Source organism: Marmota monax, unplaced genomic scaffold, assembly GCF_021218885.2.
Source record: "Marmota monax isolate L192 unplaced genomic scaffold, Marmota_monax_Labrador192_F-V1.1 WCK01_AAM20220418_F8-fsc00028, whole genome shotgun sequence".
In the NCBI taxonomy this organism is placed as follows: Eukaryota; Metazoa; Chordata; class Mammalia; order Rodentia; family Sciuridae; genus Marmota; species Marmota monax.
Window position 1 is genome coordinate 8,058,451 of NW_026694779.1, and position 23,108 is coordinate 8,081,558.

General features: G+C 46.0%; 1 protein-coding gene across 13 annotated transcripts in view; it reads right to left on the bottom strand.

Annotated features, from left to right (window-relative positions):
- Itpr1 (inositol 1,4,5-trisphosphate receptor type 1) overlaps positions 1-23,108 on the bottom strand; it is a 391,805-nt gene that overhangs the window by 232,541 nt on the left and 136,156 nt on the right. For 9 of the 13 annotated variants that reach the window (XM_058572993.1, XM_058572999.1, XM_058572996.1 and 6 more), the window contains 13 exons: positions 20,765-20,919; positions 15,624-15,723; positions 14,882-15,042; positions 14,106-14,247; positions 12,661-12,819; positions 10,151-10,323; positions 8,907-9,026; positions 7,590-7,784; positions 5,529-5,780; positions 4,703-4,844; positions 3,837-4,017; positions 2,590-2,777; positions 342-480 (listed from right to left, as the gene is read on the bottom strand). In XM_058572993.1, coding sequence (XP_058428976.1) covers positions 342-480; positions 2,590-2,777; positions 3,837-4,017; positions 4,703-4,844; positions 5,529-5,780; positions 7,590-7,784; positions 8,907-9,026; positions 10,151-10,323; positions 12,661-12,819; positions 14,106-14,247; positions 14,882-15,042; positions 15,624-15,723; positions 20,765-20,919 — 2,107 coding nt within the window. The remainder of the gene's footprint in view (positions 1-341; positions 481-2,589; positions 2,778-3,836; positions 4,018-4,702; positions 4,845-5,528; positions 5,781-7,589; positions 7,785-8,906; positions 9,027-10,150; positions 10,324-12,660; positions 12,820-14,105; positions 14,248-14,881; positions 15,043-15,623; positions 15,724-20,764; positions 20,920-23,108) is intronic. The other 4 variants (XM_058572995.1, XM_058573001.1, XM_058573000.1 and 1 more) reach the window with 1 other exon arrangement.

Here is a 23,108-nt window from a genome sequence, read left to right on the forward strand (position 1 = left end):
AAACTTCCAACATGAGTAAAACTGCTCACAACACTGACATTTCTTGGGAAATTTATTTTTTCATTATTCTGTTTTATGGGGACTTTGTAGGTAACCACAACACCGAAACCTCGGCTCTCAAGTCCCCAAGACAGGAGGAGATAAGATCCTTCAGTGAAGCAATGTGGGGTCTTTCCATTATTTCTCTTGTCCCAAAAGAAACAGTCTCAGGTCCATGTATCTGAAGTACAGTTGTCCTCAAAAACACTCCCACTGAACACTCCTTTCTAGAAGACACCGTTTGCATCTCTAGTTTTCCCAGGTCCCATTCTATGGCCGAAACCCACTCTGGGATCACCAACCTGGCACGTTACTGGGCCCTTCTTGGCTGCTGTTTCCGGAGGATGTTTCTGAGGTCTGGGAGTTGCTTTCATCAAACTCGCGCTTAAATATACACAAGAGGCAGGAGATCCTATAATCCAGCCTCACGTTCAAAATGAACTAAAGATGGAAGTGGAAACGGAAACAGGTTGGTTACATGAACAAGCCACCTTCAGCCCCTCGCCAAGCCACTGTGCTCAGGCAGGGCCTAGCATTACCTGCACCAATTCCCTTAAGCACTAAGCGAGGCAAATACTTGGCCTAGATTTCAAGTCACGTTAACAACAGCAGAACTTCCACGAGACACACCAAGTGGGCCCACATCACCTTAGTTTCTAGGGAGCTTCAGCATCCGGCAACTCACTCAGCTACATCACCCTCTCCCTGCTCCGCCCTGTGAAGCAGGACTTCTCAGCCACTGCTAACCGCAATCTCTGGGCCGAACACAGGGGAAAGTAAAGTTGGCTGCTTTGGAGTCCTGACAGCAGTTTTCTTTTTACTACTGAGTATGAGCTTGGTTTATATTTTCAACATGTTTCTGGCTGTTTCCCCTGATTTGGGGAACAGACCCCTGGGCTCCCTCTTCTTTGACGTCCTGTGTTCCCTCACTCTCTACGCCAGCAGAGTCACTGTTCCCAGGATGGCTGCTCAGGTCAAAAAAGAAAGATCAGCCTGCTGGCTCTGCTGAAGGAGCTCACGTTCCTCCTTCCGTACAGTCTTTGTTTCTGGGTAGCCCTCTTGGCAACCTGACCCCATTTCAGAGCTGTCACCTCTCCAAGAGACAGCTGTTTGGCCTACCTCCCGACTCCCTAAGTTTCCAAACGACTGCTGTACACTCCACTTGGTATCTTCCCAGAGCTTCAAAACTCACTACGATGGTAACTTGTAGGTGTCGGCATGAATGGGTTACGGGGTACCCGGGCGGCTGACAGGAGGAGTGAACACACTGAACTCTTGTGGGTGAGCTGGCTGTAAAGACGCACAGAGAGGCAGGAAGATGGGCAAGAGCAACTGCTGGTAACAGAAGGATTTCATTTTTGCTGTAATCTTTTCTAAGTTGTGACACTGTAGCAAGTTTGCATGGCACATGGAAACCATCACAGAATGAGGGAGAACTTGTTGACAAAGGCAGGGAACCATTCCAAGAGCAAGGTCCTTGAAGAGGCAAAAGCCAGAGACTTCGTGCACAGGGGAGGGTCTGTCCTGGGTTTGTGAACCTCTTGGCCTCACTACAGCTCGAAACCCCTGCGCCTGTGCTCCCCCTTTCTGCTCCTTGTAGGTGATTTTCATTCCTGAACAAAGTCATCTTCCAAATGGAAAGACTCTGAGCAGGTTCGGGTTAGAGCAGGTGCACAGAAGGCATCCTGAGTCGCTCACTGTTGAACTCATAACATCCAAAAGCATTTCGGGCATTTCCTCCACCTGATCCACCCTCTCCTGTCTGCCTCTGAACAACCTGTTCCCCAACTTGCCCCCACTTCAGGATCTTTGAATTTGCTCTTTGTCTTGAGACTCTTCCTGGATATCTGCAAGGCCAGCTCCTCATTTCATTGAAATCTCTGATGGTGACATCTCACTGGAGAAGCCTTCTCTGATAATGCCATCGAAAACAATGTCCCCCAAAGCCCGGCTCCCCACAATTCTGAACACCACCCTGACCCTCCTTTATATTTTAACATCTGAGCACTGATTTTTTTAAAAATAATGCCTACACTTGCTATCCAAATGAGCTCCTTAGGAGCAGAAATTTAATCTACTTGGTTCATTGTTGGCTTCCCAGTGCATAAAGGGACTTGGCACTGGCTTGGGCTCGAATATTTTTCAAATGAATGAATGAACGAATATAAGAAAAATGGAGGGAATAAAGAAAAGAGGAAAGTTTGCAAAATCAGTGGAACCCCGAACGGACTTAGGATCCCTGACAGGGAGCTCAGGCACCTGGAGCAGGAAGATCAGTGAATTCCAAGGAAAGGGGATAGAACAGGCAGAGACAGGGAGGCAGTGACCTTGGGAAGTTAAGGGGACTCCAGCAAGTACTGGTTTGGCTGGAGGGACAAGGCTGTGCTGGGCAGGGGCAGGAGATGGCAGTGAAGGAATCAAGAGGAGTCAGCTCCAAGCAAGGGAGAGCTAAGAGTCTTTCCCGTTTCTTCTCAGAACGCCTTGACTCCATCAGAGCAGAGAGCAGTGAACAGTGCCTCTGGGTGCACCTTCCCGCCCCTCCTCCCATACCTGCAGGATCTCAATGATCTTCAACTTGGTGTCCATCACCATGATATCCTCCTTCTCTGGCTCCGCCTGCTTCACGTTGCCTTCGGGGGCAGCGGCCATGGGGGTCATGGGCAAAAAGCCACCTCCCCGGAGCACCACCTGGGTCATCAGCTCCCCGACTCCGTGGATGGACCTCATCACGTTACTGCCTGGGAAGGGCCAGGACAGACCTGGGTAAGACCTCTGCAGAGTTCCCTGAGCACCTGGCAAGGGGCAGGGGCGCTCTTAACAGGTCCTTTAACCTGGCCCCTTCCAAAACACTCTCGGGACCCCAGGAAACCGAAAAGGTGGGTGCCCACCCCAAAGCTGAGGACTTCTGAGAATAATGGAAAAAACTTGGGTTTTGTTGGCCCCCCGTGGGTGACATGGATTCACCCCCAAGTTTTATTCCTCAGTAACATATGTGCCTGTTAATGTGCAAAGTATGTAAGATCTCAGCACGAACCAGGCACGAAACCTGGCACTGCTCCCAAAGGCTGCTTGATCATGGGGACGTCATATCATCCCTTAGTTTTCTCACATATAAATGAGAAGTCTTTTTGTGTGTGTGTGTGGTGCTGAGAATCAAACCCAGGACCTCGTGCAAGCTAGGAATTCTACCCCTAAGGTATACCCCAATCCTTAAAGCAGAATAAGAACTAACAACAGAATTAAACAGCATTATTATGCATGCAAAACAGCAACAGCACAGGGCTTAGCAAATAGCATGAGACATCTACAGAAAACCAGATGGAAAATGAGACTATGTGCTCACTATGTTTCTTCCTACAACAGAGGAAGAAATAAGCATATAAAGGGGGTTTTCCATTCACAAAGTGGAAACAGATACCAAGACACAAGCCTGATCATGTTTCATGCGTGACTATTATCATCCAGGGTCCAAGAACAAATGAGGACACGTATGTTTTTGAGAACTAAACACTGAAAATGCCAGGTGACTTTCTAATGGTTCCACAAAGTGGACACAGACTCTCACAGGTGAATGCACAGGAGAGCCTCAAAACACTAATCATGAGACTTGACACCAGGGGTGTGGGAATTCACACAACGTTCCCTGGGACTTTTCTTAACATTTGAGAATGTTCATGATGAAGAGTGGAAGGAATGGAGGGGGGAAGGACGTGATGTCACAAGGCGAGGCAGAGCATGATGGGGACAGGGAAGGCTGGGAGGGCATCTCAGATGTACGGGCACCATCAGATACTCACTCTTCAGCTTCTCCACATCATCGTTACCTTTATTCTCTTCTCCTTTCGCCATCTTGCTGATGGGGAAGATGGTCGTCACATGCACACAGTCTAAGATGGCGAGCAGGATCTTGGTCAGCCGCAGGAGGTCAGAGAAGTTGTAGAAACCAAAGTATATGAGGTTCCTGGCTAAGTTGACAACCTACCGTGGAAAAAAGAAGGTGGCGTTAGAGGAATGGCACCTTCCTGCTCCACCTGAGGTTGACTAGTTAGTAATAGACGAGAGACCTGACCTTCCTCATGGTAAGAGAAGGCAGGTATTTCCCTTACTGTCTCTGTTAATGAGTAAATGAGAAACAAAACCCTGCAAATCTGCTCTGATGACTAGTTAATAAAATTGGTCTAATCACCAAGTGTGTGCAGCTGCCCCAGGCTAACACCGAGCAAGCCAAGTAATACCAACAAGGACACGAATACCACCACTGCAATCCTCAGAAATACAACCCCAAAAGGCGGAAGTGGTCCCAGAGACATTTTAAGTCAAAGGTAATAAGGATTTATGCTCCTCAAATGATTAATCTATGGCAGCCCAGGGTGCTTCTCCCTGACATTTTTAACACGAATACAGAATCACGTTCTGTCATTTTGCATGACCCGATTCCCTTCCTTCATTTCTTCCAAGACCCTTCTTGAGCCACGTGGCTGGTGTTGGTTCTGTTTAAGGCTGGAACAAAACTGAGTGGAAATTCTTTTTGATGACACCAATCAGAGCACCGTGACAAAAATCACCACTTACTAACATATTTTATATCTGCCCCATTGCCGTAAAACGTTCTTCATGACCACTGAAAAAGGAACTAAAACACACAGGTCACATCGTGCGTTACCTCAAACGTAAGCTTATTCTTCTCCTTATCAGAAAACGGAAACCTCTGGCAAACCACGTCCCGTAAATACTCCTCCACAAACTCCATGGTCTGAGCAAACCTCTCCTTGATTTCATCTCGGGATGCTCCACTACTGTCATAGCTGCAGGAGGGACAGGGGAAGGGAACACTGTGTCACGCTGTGCCCAGGCAGCTCGGCCCCAAAGTCAACGTCCCTGATACTTTCTATCCCTGCACCCTGGTTCACCTCTTCCTCCTCAGCACACGTCACCACATACACATCAGTCACTGACCTTGTTCTCCAGTCCTCCCCACTAGTATAGAAATAAGGTTTCCAACTTCTTCACTAGTATTCCTTGATCTTAGCACACAGTACACATTCAAATGTAGAGACTATTAGAGATACACGAAAGGTATAAAACAATCATGCCATCTCTTTCAGGGGACTAAACCCAGGGACACTTAACCACTGAGCCACATCCCCAGTCTTTTTTATTTTTTGAGACAGGGTTTCACGAAGTTGCTTAGAATCTGCTAAGTTGTTGAGGCTGGCCTTGAACTCGAGATCCTCCTTCCTCAGCCTCCTGAACTGCTGGGATTTATAGGCATGTAGCATTGCACCTGGACATCTCTTACTTTAAGGAATGAAATAATATTTGCCAAGCAAATGATTTCACTTTAAACTGAACAATGCCGAAAAATAGATAAATAAAAACTTCATCTTTCTTCCATGATTCAGTAGAAATCACACGTGGCTTAGCTATTGCTTCACCGAACATTATAAACACGAGGTTTTGGGGTCTCCACAGGAAGGAGCCAGACTTACTCGTCAATGGCAATCTCCGAGGGGATCTCGGACCAGAGGCGGGCGTATTTCACAGGAGTGACCTGCTCCTGGGGGTCTCTGTCCACGTGCATGTGGAGCATGAGACGGCAGAAGGAGGCTCGCAGGTCGTAGGGCAGGTTCTCGTCAGACATGCAGCGCAGGATGAGGTCCACATCCAGCTGGCCTGATATCTCGTTGATGGCCAGGTACTGGCGGTCCAGACACATCCTAGCAAAGAGGTTCAGCTGATACCTGAGGAAAGAAAAGGGGCGTCGGGTTGGCACTCTAGGTATCCAGGCAGGCCCTGTTTCCCTGGGGGCACATTTGGCCATCTGAACTCACACCCACACCCCCATGTGACTCTTCTACACCCAACTTTGGCTCCTGTAATAAAACAAAGTTCATGCTACGCCAGAGAGCGAAGGGAGACACCACTGTCTCACGCGTCCAGCTGTGCTAGGGCAATCACATTGTAACTTGATTCCATTTTACCCTCAAGTGTTTTATAAAATAATCAGAGGAACATGGCTAGGCCTTCGGTGGTTCTCTTGGATGGTACATTAATAAAAGAGAATATCTCCCAAGTCAAAATTAAATTGTCTGCCTCTATTAACACCGATATACGTTTCAGAAACAATATTGAATAATCAAGGCCAGTTTTAGAAGGGTATCTGGCATAGGGTATAATTTATATGAAATTTTAATAAGGGAAAACTATGTGATTTATGGGGCATATGCATGTAGTAGAAATTGAAGGGATGAATATCATATAATGGGAGGGAAGAAACTGGAATGCTTGAGGTACGAAAAGACATTTTAATTGCTAAGTTTTAGTTATTTCATTAGAAAAATACTAGAAGCACTACTTTCTTCCCTCTTCCTCTTAGAAGTATCTATGAGTTACTTCCCTCCTTTTTCCTTCCTTTCCCTTCAGGAAGCAGGGCTAGAAGCCTCAGAGCTGGGGGCAGGGTGACACTAAGGACCAGGGAGGTGACACAAAGGTGGAGATTGGTGGCAGTGAGCATGTGCCAACAGGAAACATCCCAGGAATGACGAGAGTATGGGGGAGTTATGATCACAAGAAGGGTGATGGCTAGAATAGACCCCGCAGTGTTGTAAGAATTTGGAAGCAAAGGTCACACATCCCTTCTTGGAAATGCTCAGGAGCAGAGTTTCAGACCTTGGAGTTTTCTAGACTTGGGAAGACCTGCAGTCTATACTGATCTGAAAGTCTGAGAGGCTCTGAAATCTGAAACCTTTTGAGCGTCATGTCAGGGTTTGAAGTTTCCGATTTTAATTTCAGATTCAGGAGTAGGAATGTTCACAGTTCTCATTCCATATTCGCACAGAGGTGTACAAATAAATATAGTAATGCAGAGATATGTGCACACATGGGGACATTGTCTAGCTCGGTCTGTAATCATTCCAAAAGGTGGGTACAATCACCACTATTCTGCAGATAAAGAAACTGGAGCATGAAGTCAATCTTGGTCAATGTCAGAAAACTAGTAAGAACATATGTCAGGATCTGAACCCACACAGAGTGACGCTCAACTACCACAATACATGCAGGCTGCGCCGACAAATGGTGATGAAGGGTGATCCCAGGCCCTGACAGGCCCTCACAAGCCTTCCTCCTACTTGTGACCCCGGCATGCCCCGCTGTCAATGAATTACGTATTCAGGAGATCATATGCTTGCAAATTGATTTTTTTTTTTTTTTGTACCAGGGACTGAACCTAGGGACACTTAACCACTGAGCCACATCCCCAGCTCTTTTTGTGTTTTACATAGAGACAGGGTCTTGCTAAGTTGTTTAGAGCCTTGCTAAGTTGCTGAGGCTAGTTTTGAACTTGTGATCCTCCTGCCTCAGCCTCCCAAGCTGCTGGGATATCAGGGTGTACCACCAGGCCCAGCTTATGCTCTTAAATTGAACACACCACCTTTGTCTTTCTGCTGGGCAATCTTCCAGAGCGAGCAGCCTGGTGACTCCCGGGAGCAACCAACAAGCAAGTAGCATATTCCTAACCGCCAGCCGAGCCCCCCATGTCTCCCTCGCACCTGTAGTAGCTGAGGACATCGCGATCCTCCTTCTGCCCTTCCTTGGCATCCTGCGCCAACTCCCTGACACTCTTACTGCGAATCTCTTTGTTGCTGTCTCTCCAGAACAGCCACACCTCCTCCTCGTCCTCCCCGGCCTCCAGAGCATTTTCCCCAGTGGAGACGCCTTCGAATTCAAAACGAGAGAGAACCAGCCTAGAGATGGGGAGAAGGGGAAGGTGTTATTTCTGAAATCCTTTGAAATCCAGCTCCATTACACACATGAAGCAGTTTCGTATTTTATCCTCCCTCCAGCAGAGCCACATGGAACAGAACCGCCACCTCTTTCTCAACTAGGTGGTTCTGCTTCTCCAGTGGACCCCTGTAAATGTCTGGAGACTATCTGGGTTGTCACACTGAAAGAGAAAGGTTGTACTGACATCTAATGGGTAGAAGCCAGGAACGCTGCTAAACATCCCACAACACACTAGAAATCCCCCACCGCAAAGAATTACCCAGCCCCAGAGAAGCTAAAAAACTGCATTAATCCAAGCCCCATGATAAGTTATGCATAAGAAACAAAAAATACACAGTTTTTAAGACTACCCATGCTGGGCACGGTGCTGCATACCTGTAATCCCAATGACTCAGGAGGCTGAGACAGGAGGATTGCAAGTTAGAGCTAGCCTGAGAAACTTAGTAAGGCCCTAAGTCACTTAGCAAGGCCCTGTCTCAAATTTAAAAAAAAAAAAAAAAAGGGAGGGTTGAGGGTATAGCTCAGAGGATGCCCGAGTTCAATCCCTGGTACCATAAATAAATAAAAGACTATCCACACAGTTGCATTATACTTACCAGAAAAACTGCTTCTTAAAATGTAGGGAAAAGACGAAAAAAAAAAGCCTGCTTTCTTCCTAAAGACAAACTACTGTCATACTCAGAACATCTATGGACCAGTGAACACTTGTGAATAGTGATCATTTAAAACTCTTCTCAATACTGATTTCATGTTTACACTGAATATTAATGATATCCTTTAAAATTTATAATTGCTCATCCCACTTCAAAAATTTTCACCTCTTAAAATTCAACTAGCATCTGTCTAGTGCTCCCCAATGAGCTTACGTGATGTTTAAGCCAGGATGCTTCGAAATCTACCGAGAGGCCACCCCACAAACCCCCACCGCCACCCAGAGAAGAGCTGAAAAGTGAAGAGTGAAAGGCGGCCAGCCTGACTCGGACCGACTCAAGAAATGAAGGGGCACAAACCTCCATGGAGCCTCCCCGTCTCCACCCACACCCCTTCCTTTGCTTGACCCTAAGCCCCCAGCTCGGACTCACTTGGTCTCAATCAGGATGTCGGCGTTGGTGGGATTCAGCACAGCTTTGCAGATCAGCTCCTGGGTCACCGGGATGGATTTGTTCATGGACACGCAGAGGTCAGAGAGGTAATCCAGGAACCTAACCAGAGATGGAAAACAGAACTGGAGAGAGAGCAGAGGCTTGGCGGGCGGAGTCGGATTCCTCCTCAGGTAGGCAGTTCCCACACGGAGGCCAGGGTGCCTGTGACCACAGCACCACTAGAACCCCGGATGAAGGAACAAAGGAGTCATAGAAGAGAGATGGCAGTGACTGTGGCCAAGGAAGAGCTGATCAGGCCAAAATGAGGAAGAGGAGAGCAGGAGAAAGAGTCCACATCAGGAAGAGGTGGTGGAGAGCCTGAGTGGTCGGGGCCAGGCTCTGAGGCTCGACTGCCCAGGGAAGCCTGGCCAGGGTGCTGACTCACTGTGCTGATAGGGACTGTCATTTGGAGAAATCACTTAACCTCATTATACTTCAGTTTTCTCATCTACAGAAAAGGAGGTTTAATTCCAGAGCTCCATCCTGTGGGTACGGGAAGTGCCTCCTTGGCTCCCCTCCTGGCCCCCAGCAGGCTCTGTGAGATGCGGGTTGTTTTTATGGGTGCAGTCATGTCCTCTAGCAGCCCTAAGCAGCTCTCCAGTGGGGGCACTCGTAATGGCCATGCTGGGACCTGCTGTTGCCTTTAGCTGAAACAGTGTGGATCTTAGTGACGTGGAGAGGGGAAGAAGGGAAGGGGGACAGCTCTACATGAATGACATGGAATGGGCAGGAATCACTAGTGTATAATAAAACACCCCAGCAACGGCTACGTCTGCAAAAGACTTACTGATGATATCCTGGGGGTGGGATCTGCCTGGTATTCACGGGGTGCCAAAAAGGGAATGAGTGGCCAACCGTAATTACAGTTTAGTCTGCATCCATTACAGGCTAACCTCTTCACGAATAGTTACTCGTGTCTGATTTTCATAACTACCTGTTGAGCAGGTGAGGGAATTAAAACTGGGGAGGAAAGCTATTGCCCCCCAACAGGGAAAGATGTGGGAGCTAGGATCCCACCTGGCACCTCATCCACTACTGCATCCCTGCCAATCATCCACAGCCACCTGAGACTTGCCTAACTAAAACCTGCCACTGGCAGCCCCAAGGACAGAGAGCCCGGTAAAAGCACCAACCCGTACCTGAGATGCTCAGACACCTCCCCATGCACCCCACTAGCACCTCACCTGGGCTCCCTATTCTTTCGCACCAGACTGACGAACGTGTCGATCTCGGCCGCTGTGATGTGCTTCTCCAGGAGTTTCCGGTTATTGTGGAGCAGGGCAGTAATGGTGTCCTCGGCCAATACATCGTAGCCGATCTGCTTCTGCATAAAGCCGAACTGCTTGGCTATATACTCCTGCAAGGGGCAGAAAAGAAAGGTCAGCTGAATGACTGACAGTGTGGCTCCCGTGTAACAGGACAGCAGCAGCACCCCTGGAAGAGACGTACCCCTTAGCAGGCAGATCCCAAGGGTCACCTTCCCCAGCTTTCTGTCCTGGGGCAACAGCTGTCAACTCCCTGGCACCTCTTATTTTACTAAACCTGCCCCACAGATGTCATTAATCAAAACTCCTTGTACTTACATGTGGATTTTTGAAGTATATGGTATAAATTTTAATCAGATGACTTATTTTTCCACAAGGTCAAAAGTTATTACTCAGCTCTGTGTTCAGTACTAATTCAACAGGACTTAACTGTGCCTTGTTCCTCTGTGTGCTGTTGAATTAATACCGACAAAGCCTATCTGGACATTTGGAACAGTGTTACCACATTTTGCTTACATGGGGCGGGAGGGCAGAGATAATAATTATTATTATTATGGTACCAGGGATTGAACCCAGGGGTACTTAACCACTGAGCCACATCCCCAGGTCTTTTATATTTTTCATTTAGAGACAGGGTCTCACTGAGTTTCTTAGGGCCTTGCTAAATTGCTGAGGCTGGCTTTGAACTTGCAATCCTCCTGCTTTAGCCTCCTGAGTCATGGGATTACAGGTGTGTGCAACCATGTCTGGCAAGAAATTCAATTTTAAAGTCAATGAATAGAAGAAAGTTGGGAATATCTAAGCCAATCAATCAAATTAATAGGCTACTTCCTATTAATAAATAAACAAGCCCATCTTTGGCCTTCTTTCTTTGGGCTCACACATCACATTCCATAAAAATATCTGTGAACTCAAGGAAGCCTCTTACAAATAGTTGTTTGCTTTTATTCAAAAACAGCTCCATGCCCAAAAAAGACTGTTTGCTATGGTACAATTTGCCTCGAATCCATTCCAAGTTGTATATTTGTTTTCCAATTAAAAAATTACAATTAAAAAAGATTGCATGCTCAAAGTTCAAGTGACTCTTGAAACTGGCTTTATTTTTTATTAGTTCTTACATTTTGGGGGCAATTCAGGATTAGCATGGTGCCTGTGGGCCACATATACTCAATAAGAGTACATGTTTGGGAATTCACTGGCCTTCAGAGATACAGCTCTGCCAACTTGCACAGGATCCATAAACCACTAAGAAAAGACATCCACTCCAGCATCAGCAAGAGGGACTGGTTTACTTTCCTCACAAACAAGCAACATGGCCTGGCAGACACGATGGGGCCTGCAGAATCCTCCTTCCAAGAATGCAGAGAGGAGCAGAGTAAGATCTCCATCTATAGTATTGTACGCAGAGCAGGCTTTCTTAATCTCAGTGTTATTATTATTACTACTGCTATTATTCTGGTTTTGGTACTGGGGATTGAACCCCAAGGATCTTTACCACTGAGCTACACCTTGTGTTTAGTTTTGAGACAGGGTCTTGCAAAGTGTTGGAGGCTGACCTCGAATTCACTATCCTCTTGCCTCAGCTCCCAAATCACTGGGATTACAGGCATCTGTCACTGCACCAGGCTTTAATCTCAGCACTGTCAACATTTGGGGCTAGATAACTTGTTACTGCAGAGGGTTGTCCTGAATATCTTATACCATCCTGACCTCTACCAACTGGGTGACTGTAACACTCCCCAGCTATAACTGTCAAAAGTGTCTCTAGGCATTGCCAGCTGCTTCTTGGGCACACAATGACCCCTGGTTTAGAACCCATGACGTAGCCACAGAGTTCTCAGTTTCCTTGGATGTCAGTATTGTTTGGAATGCCACTCCAAGAAGTCACCCCATTTATTTCATGGGGAGAATATATTGTATTATGTGTGCATAGACACATATATACACACACACACACACACACGGTTATAGTTATAGTTAATAGCTTATGATATCACAAAATATGAGCTGACACCAAACTAAAGAAAAGTTATTAACAGAGATACAGGATCTCGAAGGCAGTAGGAAGGCAAGACTCCATTTACTTGTAACATAAACATAATCACTTTACCACTCAACCTTCAGGGAAGGGAATACGCCATTAAAAAAAAAAAAATCATAATGTCCTATCAGTTTCAAAATCAGAAATCTCACTGAAAGGGGAATTTCTGGTATTTCTTTATTTTTCTTATTTTTTTAATTCTTATTTTTTTAATTTGATTTTTACAGTTGGACCTATCTTGGGGGCACCATGTGATGTTTCCCCAGTGTGTTTCTTAAGGATTCTATATCACATCTTCTCCCCAGGCTTGTGAACCACCTGTGCTGCTGAGCAAAGCACATGAACTCCAGGGAGGAGACAGTGGCTTCCCATCACCCTTGACCCCCACCTGGTTCTTCCTGTAGTCTTGCTGTGAATGTCGCAGGACCCGGTAGCAAAGCCGGCAGATGTGTCTGAAAGGAGCATGCCGCTGGTCCCCCAGTTCCTCCAGGCGAAGCATGGGGCCATCCCCACAGTCTGTGAATGGGGCCTGCAGCAGCTTGAAGATCTGCGAGTGAAAATCAAGAGTACAGACTGCCGTCACTGGATGCTTGGCAGGAGCAAGCCCTCCGTCTGGAAGAGACACAACCTCGGGACACCTGCATCCATCCCTTCAGAGAGCTTTCCCACCCCAGCGAGTCAACAGCCTGAGACCTGCATTCAGTCCACCAACTGACATCAGGGGCTCAGTCAGCATTCCTTCCCGGTCCTCACAGGCATGACGGGACACTGCCGAGAGCAAGGTAGTGAAGGGCAGAGCTGCCCATATAGATTTCAGATGCACCCCCAGGTCGGCTTCTGAACCCAGGTGTCTGCAGGTCTCCACCCAGGTACATGCTGATCTTGGGAACCAGCTGACCTGTACCTTCTGGGAAATTCACTAGCCTTTGTAACCATCTGTGATGCCATTGCCCTTGCTTCCTGAGACTCTGTCTGGTCCCTTTCTTACAAGACAGGTTGACCTTTGCTGCACCAATCAGAATTCCAGATGAGATGTAATTAATAAACCCCCTCACAGTTCAGGCTATAAACAGATACCATCTTGTAAAACCTCAGAGCACTTTTTCAAAGATACTTCATTTGGGTGCCTCCATAATTGTACTCAACATGACCAAGGTAAACATCATCTTTCTTTATTCTTAATTTGATCTAGGTGGATACTTCTTAGCAGTACAGATCATGGTCAAATAAGATTCTGTCTTCTTATCGGTAAAAGGCAAAGATTAATCCCTGCATCCCAAGGGTGCTAGAGGGAAGAGAGCAGATAACTGTCCATCTGTAAGCCCAGTGGCCTACTTAGAGATTGCTGAAATCTCCTGCCACTGAATCCCACTGCCTTGGCCTCTCAAGAAACTGCTGTGGTGGAACTGAGTGTTGGCAGTAAGCCAGATGTCTAATTTGTCTACTCAACACTTGGAACAGCTGGATATAATTTATTCTTGGATTGAAAATCCTTGTTTAAACATGAATTTTGTCTATCACAGACCCAAAGGAAAAGCACTTCCAAATGCCTGATTCCCAAGAAGAACTTTGGGGCTTGTAACTAGTGCATTTCTCTTTTGGCTCTGTACGCCAGCAACACCCGAGACAAGACTGTAAGCAAATCTCCAACCACTTTAGAGAACTGGTATGTATTTCCACATATTTATTCTATCCTGGATTCACGACTTTCCTGCCTCAAATTTGTCTTTACACCAGTACGTTTAAGTTGATACCATCTCCGTATTTCCTGCAATCACCGCTCACTCTATGGAAAGCAGACAGCTAATCCCCGCTACACCATAGCTCACCCACCTGCTTCAGAATATTCTGTTCTCTCATCAGCTTCTGCCGTTCTCTGTTGGGCTTGGAGAAGACCACTTCAAGCACATCTTGGCCAGAGTTGGTTCCACCAGTGACAAAGTAGACCAAGTCCTCCAGCAGCTTGGTTACAGACCTTAGGAGGAAAGAGGACAGGAGAGACAGTGTTTACCCTCTAACAGGCTGGAAGCTTTCCTGGGCCTCCTCAACCACCTGGACAGGAGACATCCACTCCAGCAGCAGCAGTTTTCTTAAAATCCACAACCAAGGGCTGGGGTCGTGGCTCACTGGTAGAGCATTTGCCTGACACTTGTGAAGCACTAGATTCGGTCCTCAGCACCACATAGAAACATAAATAAAATAAAGGTATTGTGTCCACCACAACTAAAAAAATATTTTAAAAAATTCACAGCCAGGTCCACTTACTCAAATAAATGACACCTAAACCAGGCAGTGTTTTCCGTAAGATGATGACCATCTTCACAAAACTTCAGCCATGAGAGTAAGTGCAACCCCTGACATTTAGTAAAGTAATCCCAGGATGGAAGGAGGTGGAGGGAAGAAAGAGTGGGAGGAGGGCGCTCTTCACATCTGTGGAAGCTCTCAAGAAACCAAATGCAAAATGACCGATTCCTGGGAATCACAAATGGAAGCCACCCAGGGACACTCAGAGTCACCACCGCAGACATGGCTGTTTGAAGCCACCATCCTCTCACTCCCCAGGGGATTTCTGGGATCCACAGCGGGTGAGGATACGCAGGGGCCCTCACCTCCGCTCATTCTGGGTGATGGTGCCCTTCTCCAGCTTCCCAGCAATGGAGCCCAGCACCTTGCTGGCGTCGTTGGCAAAGTCCAGGTCCCGAACTTCAGCAGGAGAAACTGGGACTATGGCAAACGCCTCCTTGTCCTCCTTCACAGGAGAGGTGCCAATCTGAAAGTCAAGATGGTCTTTGTAGGACAATCTTGGGTGGAGAAGGTAAGGCATTAAGTGGACAACCCATCGAGCAGGTATCGGGCAATCCAAGCAACTTGGAGCTATCTTGCAATTAAAATGAGATTCAGGAGCACATCTTGAAGGATGCACTTCAAATGTCTAACAGCTGTCTAAAAGCTCGTACTGTAGGGACCACTCAGGTAGGAAAGGGGCACTATTATCAGTTTACAGTTTCACTTGTCAAAGGAAGCCTATGAGATTCTTGTATTTAAAAAAAAAAAAATGTTTATTATCACAGAAAAAAAAGACAGAAAATACAAAGCCATCAACAAATAAATAAATAAATAAATAAAAGATTCTGGTTATTTCAAAAGCCCTGACTTTGCTTCATCCAGGTGCTTTAGAGAAAATTTTTTCATCGTATTCAAGTTTGGCTATAATCATGCTTTTGTCAAAGCTTAAAAAAAAAAAAAAGAGCCCACTTCACAGCTCTGTATATTTCCTTCCATCTGTGCTCAAAGGAGCCCTTTCAGGAGGGAGCATGGGGCTGAGGGGAGGCAGCTGAGCACAGGTCTGACCTTCAGCATCACGGGCTTTTCCTCCTCCTTGTCAATGGGAATGTTTGTGCTGTGGACCCAGGTATTTGTGCACAGGTGTCTGAGCCGGACATAGGAGTTCCTAAAGGGTAATAAAAGAGAAGGGTTTAGGGACAACTCCACAGTCCTGGGTCTAGCATACATTCTCTGAAGAGAAAAAGGGACACCCAGGTTTTCTCCCTGCATACCACACAGTTGGGACTCAGGAGCCCCTGGCTCTGGTCCAAGTCACACATGGTCTGATGTACTTACAAGAGAAAATAATTCATAAGGACTCTAGGGTTACCGTAACAGTCTATATTTCTAAATGCAAGATTGTACCCTGTGAATAAACATCTCAGTACAAATGGAACATGAGACAGAGCAACAAGAAGTTCTTACTTAGTATCTATTAGTGCTTGTCACAACAGGTAATAAGGCAATAACCGAGATTTCCATATACACCAATAAAGAAATGAAATCACAAAATTCCTGGAATTATGAATACTATTTGCTAATCTTGATGAAGGAAAGCTTTCTGAAGTATGTAATAAAGTATAAAGTCTTTTTAAAAGAAGGATAAATTTTATATCTTCTGTAGATGGCTGTGTGTGCGCGCATGCACAAATGTGTATTTTGAATAAAGAAAAATAACACATAACATAGAAAGGCAATTAACTAATCCACACATATAAAGAATTCCTACAAATCAATAAGAAAAACCTGAAGTAAATGGGAAAAGGACACAAACTTGTAATTCAAAAGTAAAATAGAAATGGCTGATAAACATGATAGTTCTATATTAAACCTTCACAGTATATAATTTTCTCAAATTAAGACACACGTACCATTTTATTCCATCACATTTCAAAGATCTTAAAGACAGATAAAAGTTAGTATCAAAAATTGCTTAGGGGAATAAGTTCTCTTGTATATGTTTTTTGTTTGGTGCTGGGGGTGGAACCTCATACCTCTAAGCCTGAGCTCTACCACTGAGCCACACCCCATTCCTGTGCACTGTTGGTGAGTTGGTAAGAGTATAACCAGGTAAAACTGGGGAAGAATTTGACCCTTTGTGTAACATGTACCTGTCCTTTCATCTAAAAATGGCAATTTTACATGTCTCCCTTAAGAAATAATAGCTAAGATGCAAAATGTGGCACAAAGATGTTCAACAAAGCATTATATATCATAGCAAAAATCTATAAACAATCTCATGCCTCAGTAAAGGAGGATTTAATTATAGTACAGCAAAAGAATATTACACAATTAAAATGATGATAATTTACTTGGAAACATGTGCAAAACATGTTATTTATAAGTTTAAACAAAATTAAGTGTTGGTGCAGTGGTGCATGCCTGTAATCCCAATGACTTGGAGGCTGAGGCAGGAGGATTGCAAGTCAGAGTCCAGTCTTAGCAACTCAGCAAGATCATGTATCTCAATATAAAAAATAGAAAGGGCTGGGGGTGTTGCTCAGTGGTAGAGCACCCCTGGGTTCAACTCCTAGTATCCTTCAAAGTTAAAATTAGCTTATTTTATGATACATCACAATCATCTCTGTGTGCCCAGGAACCTGCCTAAAACTACCTAAACCAAAATTTTAAGTCATAAATTCTGAATGGTTGAGTTGTATGTAATTTTTACTTGCTTCTGTGTTCTCCACAGGGTTTACAAAACTGTTGTTGTTGTTCCTACAGCGAGTGTGACTTGTGTTTACCATGCTTTTCCTCTGAAGATGTAGCAGAAAATATACGACATAATTCTTGACTTCAAGAGCCTATCATCGTCCCCTTAGGGAGACAAAGTGAACGTACACCAAGTGATTAGAAGTTAGAGGACTGGACAGTCAGAGGCACGGAGAGGACCCAGAGAACCACACAAGTTCTCTGTACCAGCTGGAGGTGGGATGGGGCAGAGAGGGAGAATGGAAATCATTTATACCCAGAGGAGTTTAGAACAATGACAGGGGACAGGGAAGCAGATAAACCAGACATACACCTGTGCACACCCTCTGCCTGCCGTCAGAGTTGCCCTGAACCCTGCAAGCCAGGCCAGAAGGAGCAACCGGGGTGGCATTTACTCTGATGAGCATGAATATAAATTCAACGACAGGAACAAGATGTTTAACAAAGAGATCTGCATTTATTTATGTTTGTTGTTGTTCTGAGTGACTTGGATTCATTTTCTTTATTTTTAAGGCAAAACCAGAGAACAGCGCTTAGCTTTTAGCTGGTAACATTCTACACAGTTCTAGATCAGATTTCATTGAAGACCCAAAGGGCATGCTATCGATTCTTCTAAAATCTAAAATCTCATTCCCAATCCTTAACTCAAAAACCAGGAAAGAGGGCTGGGGTTGTGGCTCAGCAGTAGAGCACTTGCCTAGCCAATGTGAGGCCCTGGGTTCGATCCTCAGGACCACAAATTAAGATAAAGGTATTGTGTCCAAGTACAACAAATGAATATTTTAAAAAATATGAAAGAGCCAGGACAAAAAAGCCCAAGCAGATGCTCTCATGAATGCATCTGATTTATGCATGCTGCAATTTTATCATCTTGCTTAGTATATCCAGGGTTGGCCATTAACCCTCTCACTTTGGCTCAGAAAATGCTCTTCCCACTAACAGCTCTCATATGTTCATGCATTTAACCTGATACTTTCTGATCCTCAAGCAAAATTTAGCATGACTTTAAGATGGAGAGAAATAAATGTGCTCCTCCTAAAGGTCTTTCTTGGAATCAATGAATAAGAGGCCTTGTTCTCCTCTGGCTCTGAAGTAGGAGGCCAAGGGCAAGAATGAAGAAAAAAATGTAAAAGCCAAGACCCAGTCCAAGACCACAGGTGAACAGACCGTGCCAGACGCTTCCCCTGTGGGGCTGAACACAAGCCTTCCTTGGCTTCTGAGTCAAGAATCAGTCTAAGGACATCTGCCTACAAAGAAAGTCGGCCAACAGGCAAAAAAGAATGGAGGGAACGCAGAGGCTGGGGACTCCAACCAGCCAAGGCTGCTCCGTCAGCTGATCCAGACACTCGCGCTCTCCCCATCAAGGAGATTCCCCGCCCCCAGCGGGACAGGCCAACCAGTTCCCCATTGCCTGCGCCAAAGGAACCCCTGAAGAAGGTTCCCATGGAACACAAACCCTTCTGTTCTTCTCTGCCCTCACAAACTTCCACATTTAGCATAAAATAAGAACATCTTTGTCCTGTCTTCTGAGATGCTAAGAAAAACTCCTTAAAGAACTTTCAGAACTGAAGATACATGTAGAAAGTCACTTAAACTGAAATGCAGGTGGGTTCTCCAGACTGATACCCATCCAGGTGTGACAAGGAGGCCATCAATGAGAAAGGAAGCTTTTGAAAAGCAATAAACCCTACATCCAAGACACTTTAAAGGACCTAAAAATGAATAATCAAAGACCTACATGCAAAGAATGAAAACTCAAAACTGTTACAAGAAAACGCTACCATCGATTTTTGAGAGCTTAGATCAAAAACAAAACCATGAGCTCAGTAAAACAGATACATTGGACTTCTACAAAATTTATAACTCTCGTGCATCAGGGAAATAAAAAGACAAAATGGGAGAAAATATCTGCAAGTCATTTATCTGATGAGGTATTTGCAGCTGAATAAAGAATGCTTATCACTCAATGATAAAGACATAAAACTTGAAGTTGTTAAATATCAAAGAACAGCAAAGGGCCAGGCACGGTGGTGCATACCTGTAATCCCAGCACCTCGAGAGGCTGAGGCAGGAGGATTGCAGGTTCAAAGCCAGCCTCAGCAACAGTGAGGTGCTAAGCCACTTGGTGAGACCCTGTCTCTTAATAAAATACAAAACAGGGCCGGAGATGGGGCTCAGTGGTTAAGTGCCCCCGAGTTGAATCCCTAGTACCTGCTCCCCCCACAAAAAAAGCAAAAAATACAAACAGATATTACTTCAAAGAAGACAGACCAGTAGCCAAACACATGGAAAGATCATCAACCATCAGAGAAATGCAAATCAAACCCACAATGAGCTAGCTTCATTGAGCAGGAAAGCTACAATGCCTCCATGAGGAAGGAAACACCAAGAACTACTGAGAGAGCCCAACATTGAGCCCACCAGCACCAGGGACATTCCCACCCACCAATCTTGTGCTGAAGACTTAGAGGGGCTGCCCCCACGACCCTGACATAGACATGTGAGATCTGGGTTCTCCTGAGACACTCTGATGTGCAACAAGTTGCTTTGACTCTGAGCCCATATAGATAAAGTGTGGATACTACATCTGGCAGAATTTCTTGCAGTGACAAAATTATATAAGTACATACTCAGCATTGTGCCAGCCATATAGTTAGTGTTCAATAAATGTTAGCTATGAGTAATAATATTGCTGTTCACCTTAAGAATAGGCTTTTGTCCCATCTAGAGTCCAGTTATTTAAAAATGCATTCTCACCAAACTGTGCCATGTGCATGCATGATTGTATCATAATGAATCCCATTTTATGTGTAATTATAATGCACCAAATTAAAAATAAATAACTAGGAGGGAGACCAGGAGAATAGAGGAAGGGGGCAGGGTGGGGGGAAGAAAAGGGGAGTATTCGGGCATGAAATGGAACAAATTATGTTACATACAAGTATGAATGGGTCACAATGAGACCTGCTATTATACCTAGTTAAAATGCCCCAGTAAGAAACATAATTAAAAATGCATTCTTAGGCAACAAAGACAAGAGTTAAATCGAAGAGTTAAAGAATGCTGATCTAACTTCTCATTACTTTGGGTAAAACTTAACGACACACAGAGTGAATTTCAGTAGTTAGTGTTCTAAAATTTCAAGTTTTTATTCAGTTGATCAAGAGGTGGTCCAGGTTTGGGGAAGGAGGGAGAGAGGAACTCCGGCAATAATGTGCCACTAAGGGTTAAGGTCTGGCTTGTTACCTACAGATGGTAAACTTATCCAACTGTAGAGAACTTACCACTGCTGACCATTTGAAAATCAGGTGCCCTGTTGGGCGGCCAGTTCGAATCCTTTATAAAGGCTTAAAGAAAAGGCCATTAGGATTTGGATTCCAAGAAGCATGACCAGGTTGCCTTGACGCCCCCCACCCCCCATCCTCTTGTTCGATTAACCAACACTTAAATCATACCTTGGGACAAGGCTGTCACCTCCACGGAGCGTGGTGGGGTCGAGCTCAAAAATGGAGGAGATGTCATTGCCTTCGGGCACAGAGACCAGGGAATAGACCATCTTTTCCTGGGCGTTTCGCAACCTGCTTCGAGAGGCGTCCTGATCGGGGTCCACCTGTGGTCAAAGTCATCCAATGAAGACCTGTGTATGCCAAAGCCCTCACCATAACCATTCCTAGGTCCACAGGAGCAGGAGGGACACAGTGAATGGAACGGTGGCAGCCGGCAGGAGGACCAGGTTCAGAGCAGTCCTGAAAGGTGATCATCGGCCACCTGAGCGGAGAACACTGGCTCTCTACCTCGTCGCATTGCAATAAAGATGTTCACGTGAAGGGGGTGACAATAATCTCCATGGAAAGAGGGAGGTAAAGACCTTGAGAGAGCTGCCCACCTGCAGCAGCTGGGGACAGGGAATGCACTTTGAGGAAACTATCTGGTGGATTTAGTTATTCTCAGTTGCTGATCTACAATGACAGGTGTCTCCCAACTATACAGAAGAGCTGCTTTCCCAGGAGAGAAAATACAATGAAACCTGAATCCAAGTGTTCATAAGCAGCAATCCCAGTGTGCTTTAATCACAGCAAAAAATTATATACACATGAAGTCACTAGCCCCGAAAAATATTATGTGCAATTAACTGGGGGACTGCTGGGACTGCTGATGGCAGTGCAGGGAGAAAGGGCTTTCTCAGTACACTGAGCTGTGGCTAAGGTAGAAGAAAATCCCTAATAAGCAGGCTGAGGAGCAATGACGAAAGCTTCCCTAGGAAAACGGAGCCCATGGGCCCAAGGACGTGGAAGAGCGAGCTCAGTGTGGGTACTTGCTCTATGTGAGCTTTTCAAGCTCCCCCTCAGCATGGTGACTGTGCATGGGACCATTTTAATGCCCGACATCCCTGCAAGATGACAACATCCACCCACATCTACTGGGAAAACCACATTCCCCCCAGCAGCAGTTTGCTTCTCTCGGGCTGAAGCGACATCTCCTTCCCACTCAGAGGAAGGGGACCCAAGAAGACAAGAGAATGGAGAAAACCCAGTCCAATTAAAGGCAAAGGGGGGAGAGGCGTGAGAGAGTCGAACTCCACGGGCCTGAAACCCAGGATTGTAGGCAGCGGCCTGCTTATTCCTTTCATTGGCAGCCCTGATTTCTGTCCGTTAGAACCAAAAAGTTCTTACAGCAGGGTAGACAGGCCTGGTGGCATGCACCTGAGGCTCCAGTTGCTTAGCAAGCCAAGACAGGAAGATCCCATGTCCCCAGAAGATCCCATGTGCCCAGAAGCTGGAGGCCAGGCTGGGCAACATAGCCAGACCCCTTCTCAAAAACAAACAAATAAAAGCTCTTTTAATACCCCCATCCTCTGTTCCTTTCCTCCCTCCTGCTTTGCCCTCTAGTAAACTACACCTCTTCCTAAAGGAACCCAAGCTTCTTTATTCTTTCTACGCTCAATTAACAGCTGGAATGTGGCTGGGCCACCTCTGCACCCTTAGCTCAGGATAAAGGACCTGGGGCCTCTGTTCTCTCTTCACTGCCATCACCTGTCAATCACTCCACACACCACCTTCAAAATCAAGTCAGATCCGATTTTATGGTTTGAGACAAGCGGCTGGTGGCATCTCAGAGACCTGCAGCAGCTCTCCAGGAAAATGTGTGTGGAATTCCATTGGCGTGTGTGGAAATTCCCCGAGCTCACGCTGCAGGTGCAGTCAACGCCTGCCACCTAGTGGGGAGAGAGTGCTTGTGCAAAAAGAGAGCAGAATAAGCCTCGGTGCCCTTTTCCTCGCCCTGGGAGCAAGTAAGTAGCCTGGGGGTGCCACTGAATTCAGAATGAGCCTAAGAAAGCTGAGTGTTGTTTGAAGCAAAAAACCAGAGGCAGGGGAGGCCAGCCTCGGGGACAAGAAGGAGCAGAGGAGAGTGAGATGCTTCCTCGTCCGACTGTACAACCCTAGCTTTTCCCTCTAAGTTTCCAAGCCAAGAAGAGGGTTCAGGGTGCAGGATCCTCCCCAAACTAAAGCCCTGCCCACAGACGCAGAAGAAGGTGTGGCACTGGTCTGAGGGGAGCAGGTACGGCCCTCTTACACTCCTGCCCATGGGACCGCAGCCTGAGCCGTCTCAGACTAGCTAGCAATGCAGTTCCGACCTGCACCCCACCCTGCAGCTTGTCCCACCTCCCTGGCACAGAGAAGCATGAGACATAGAAAGACTGCTGAACCCTGAAATGCATGAAGAGTCGGGATAACTCAAAACAGCAGCTTCCTCCTCTGTCAGATGAACCTCTTAAGACCTGTCCTAACCCCCTTCATG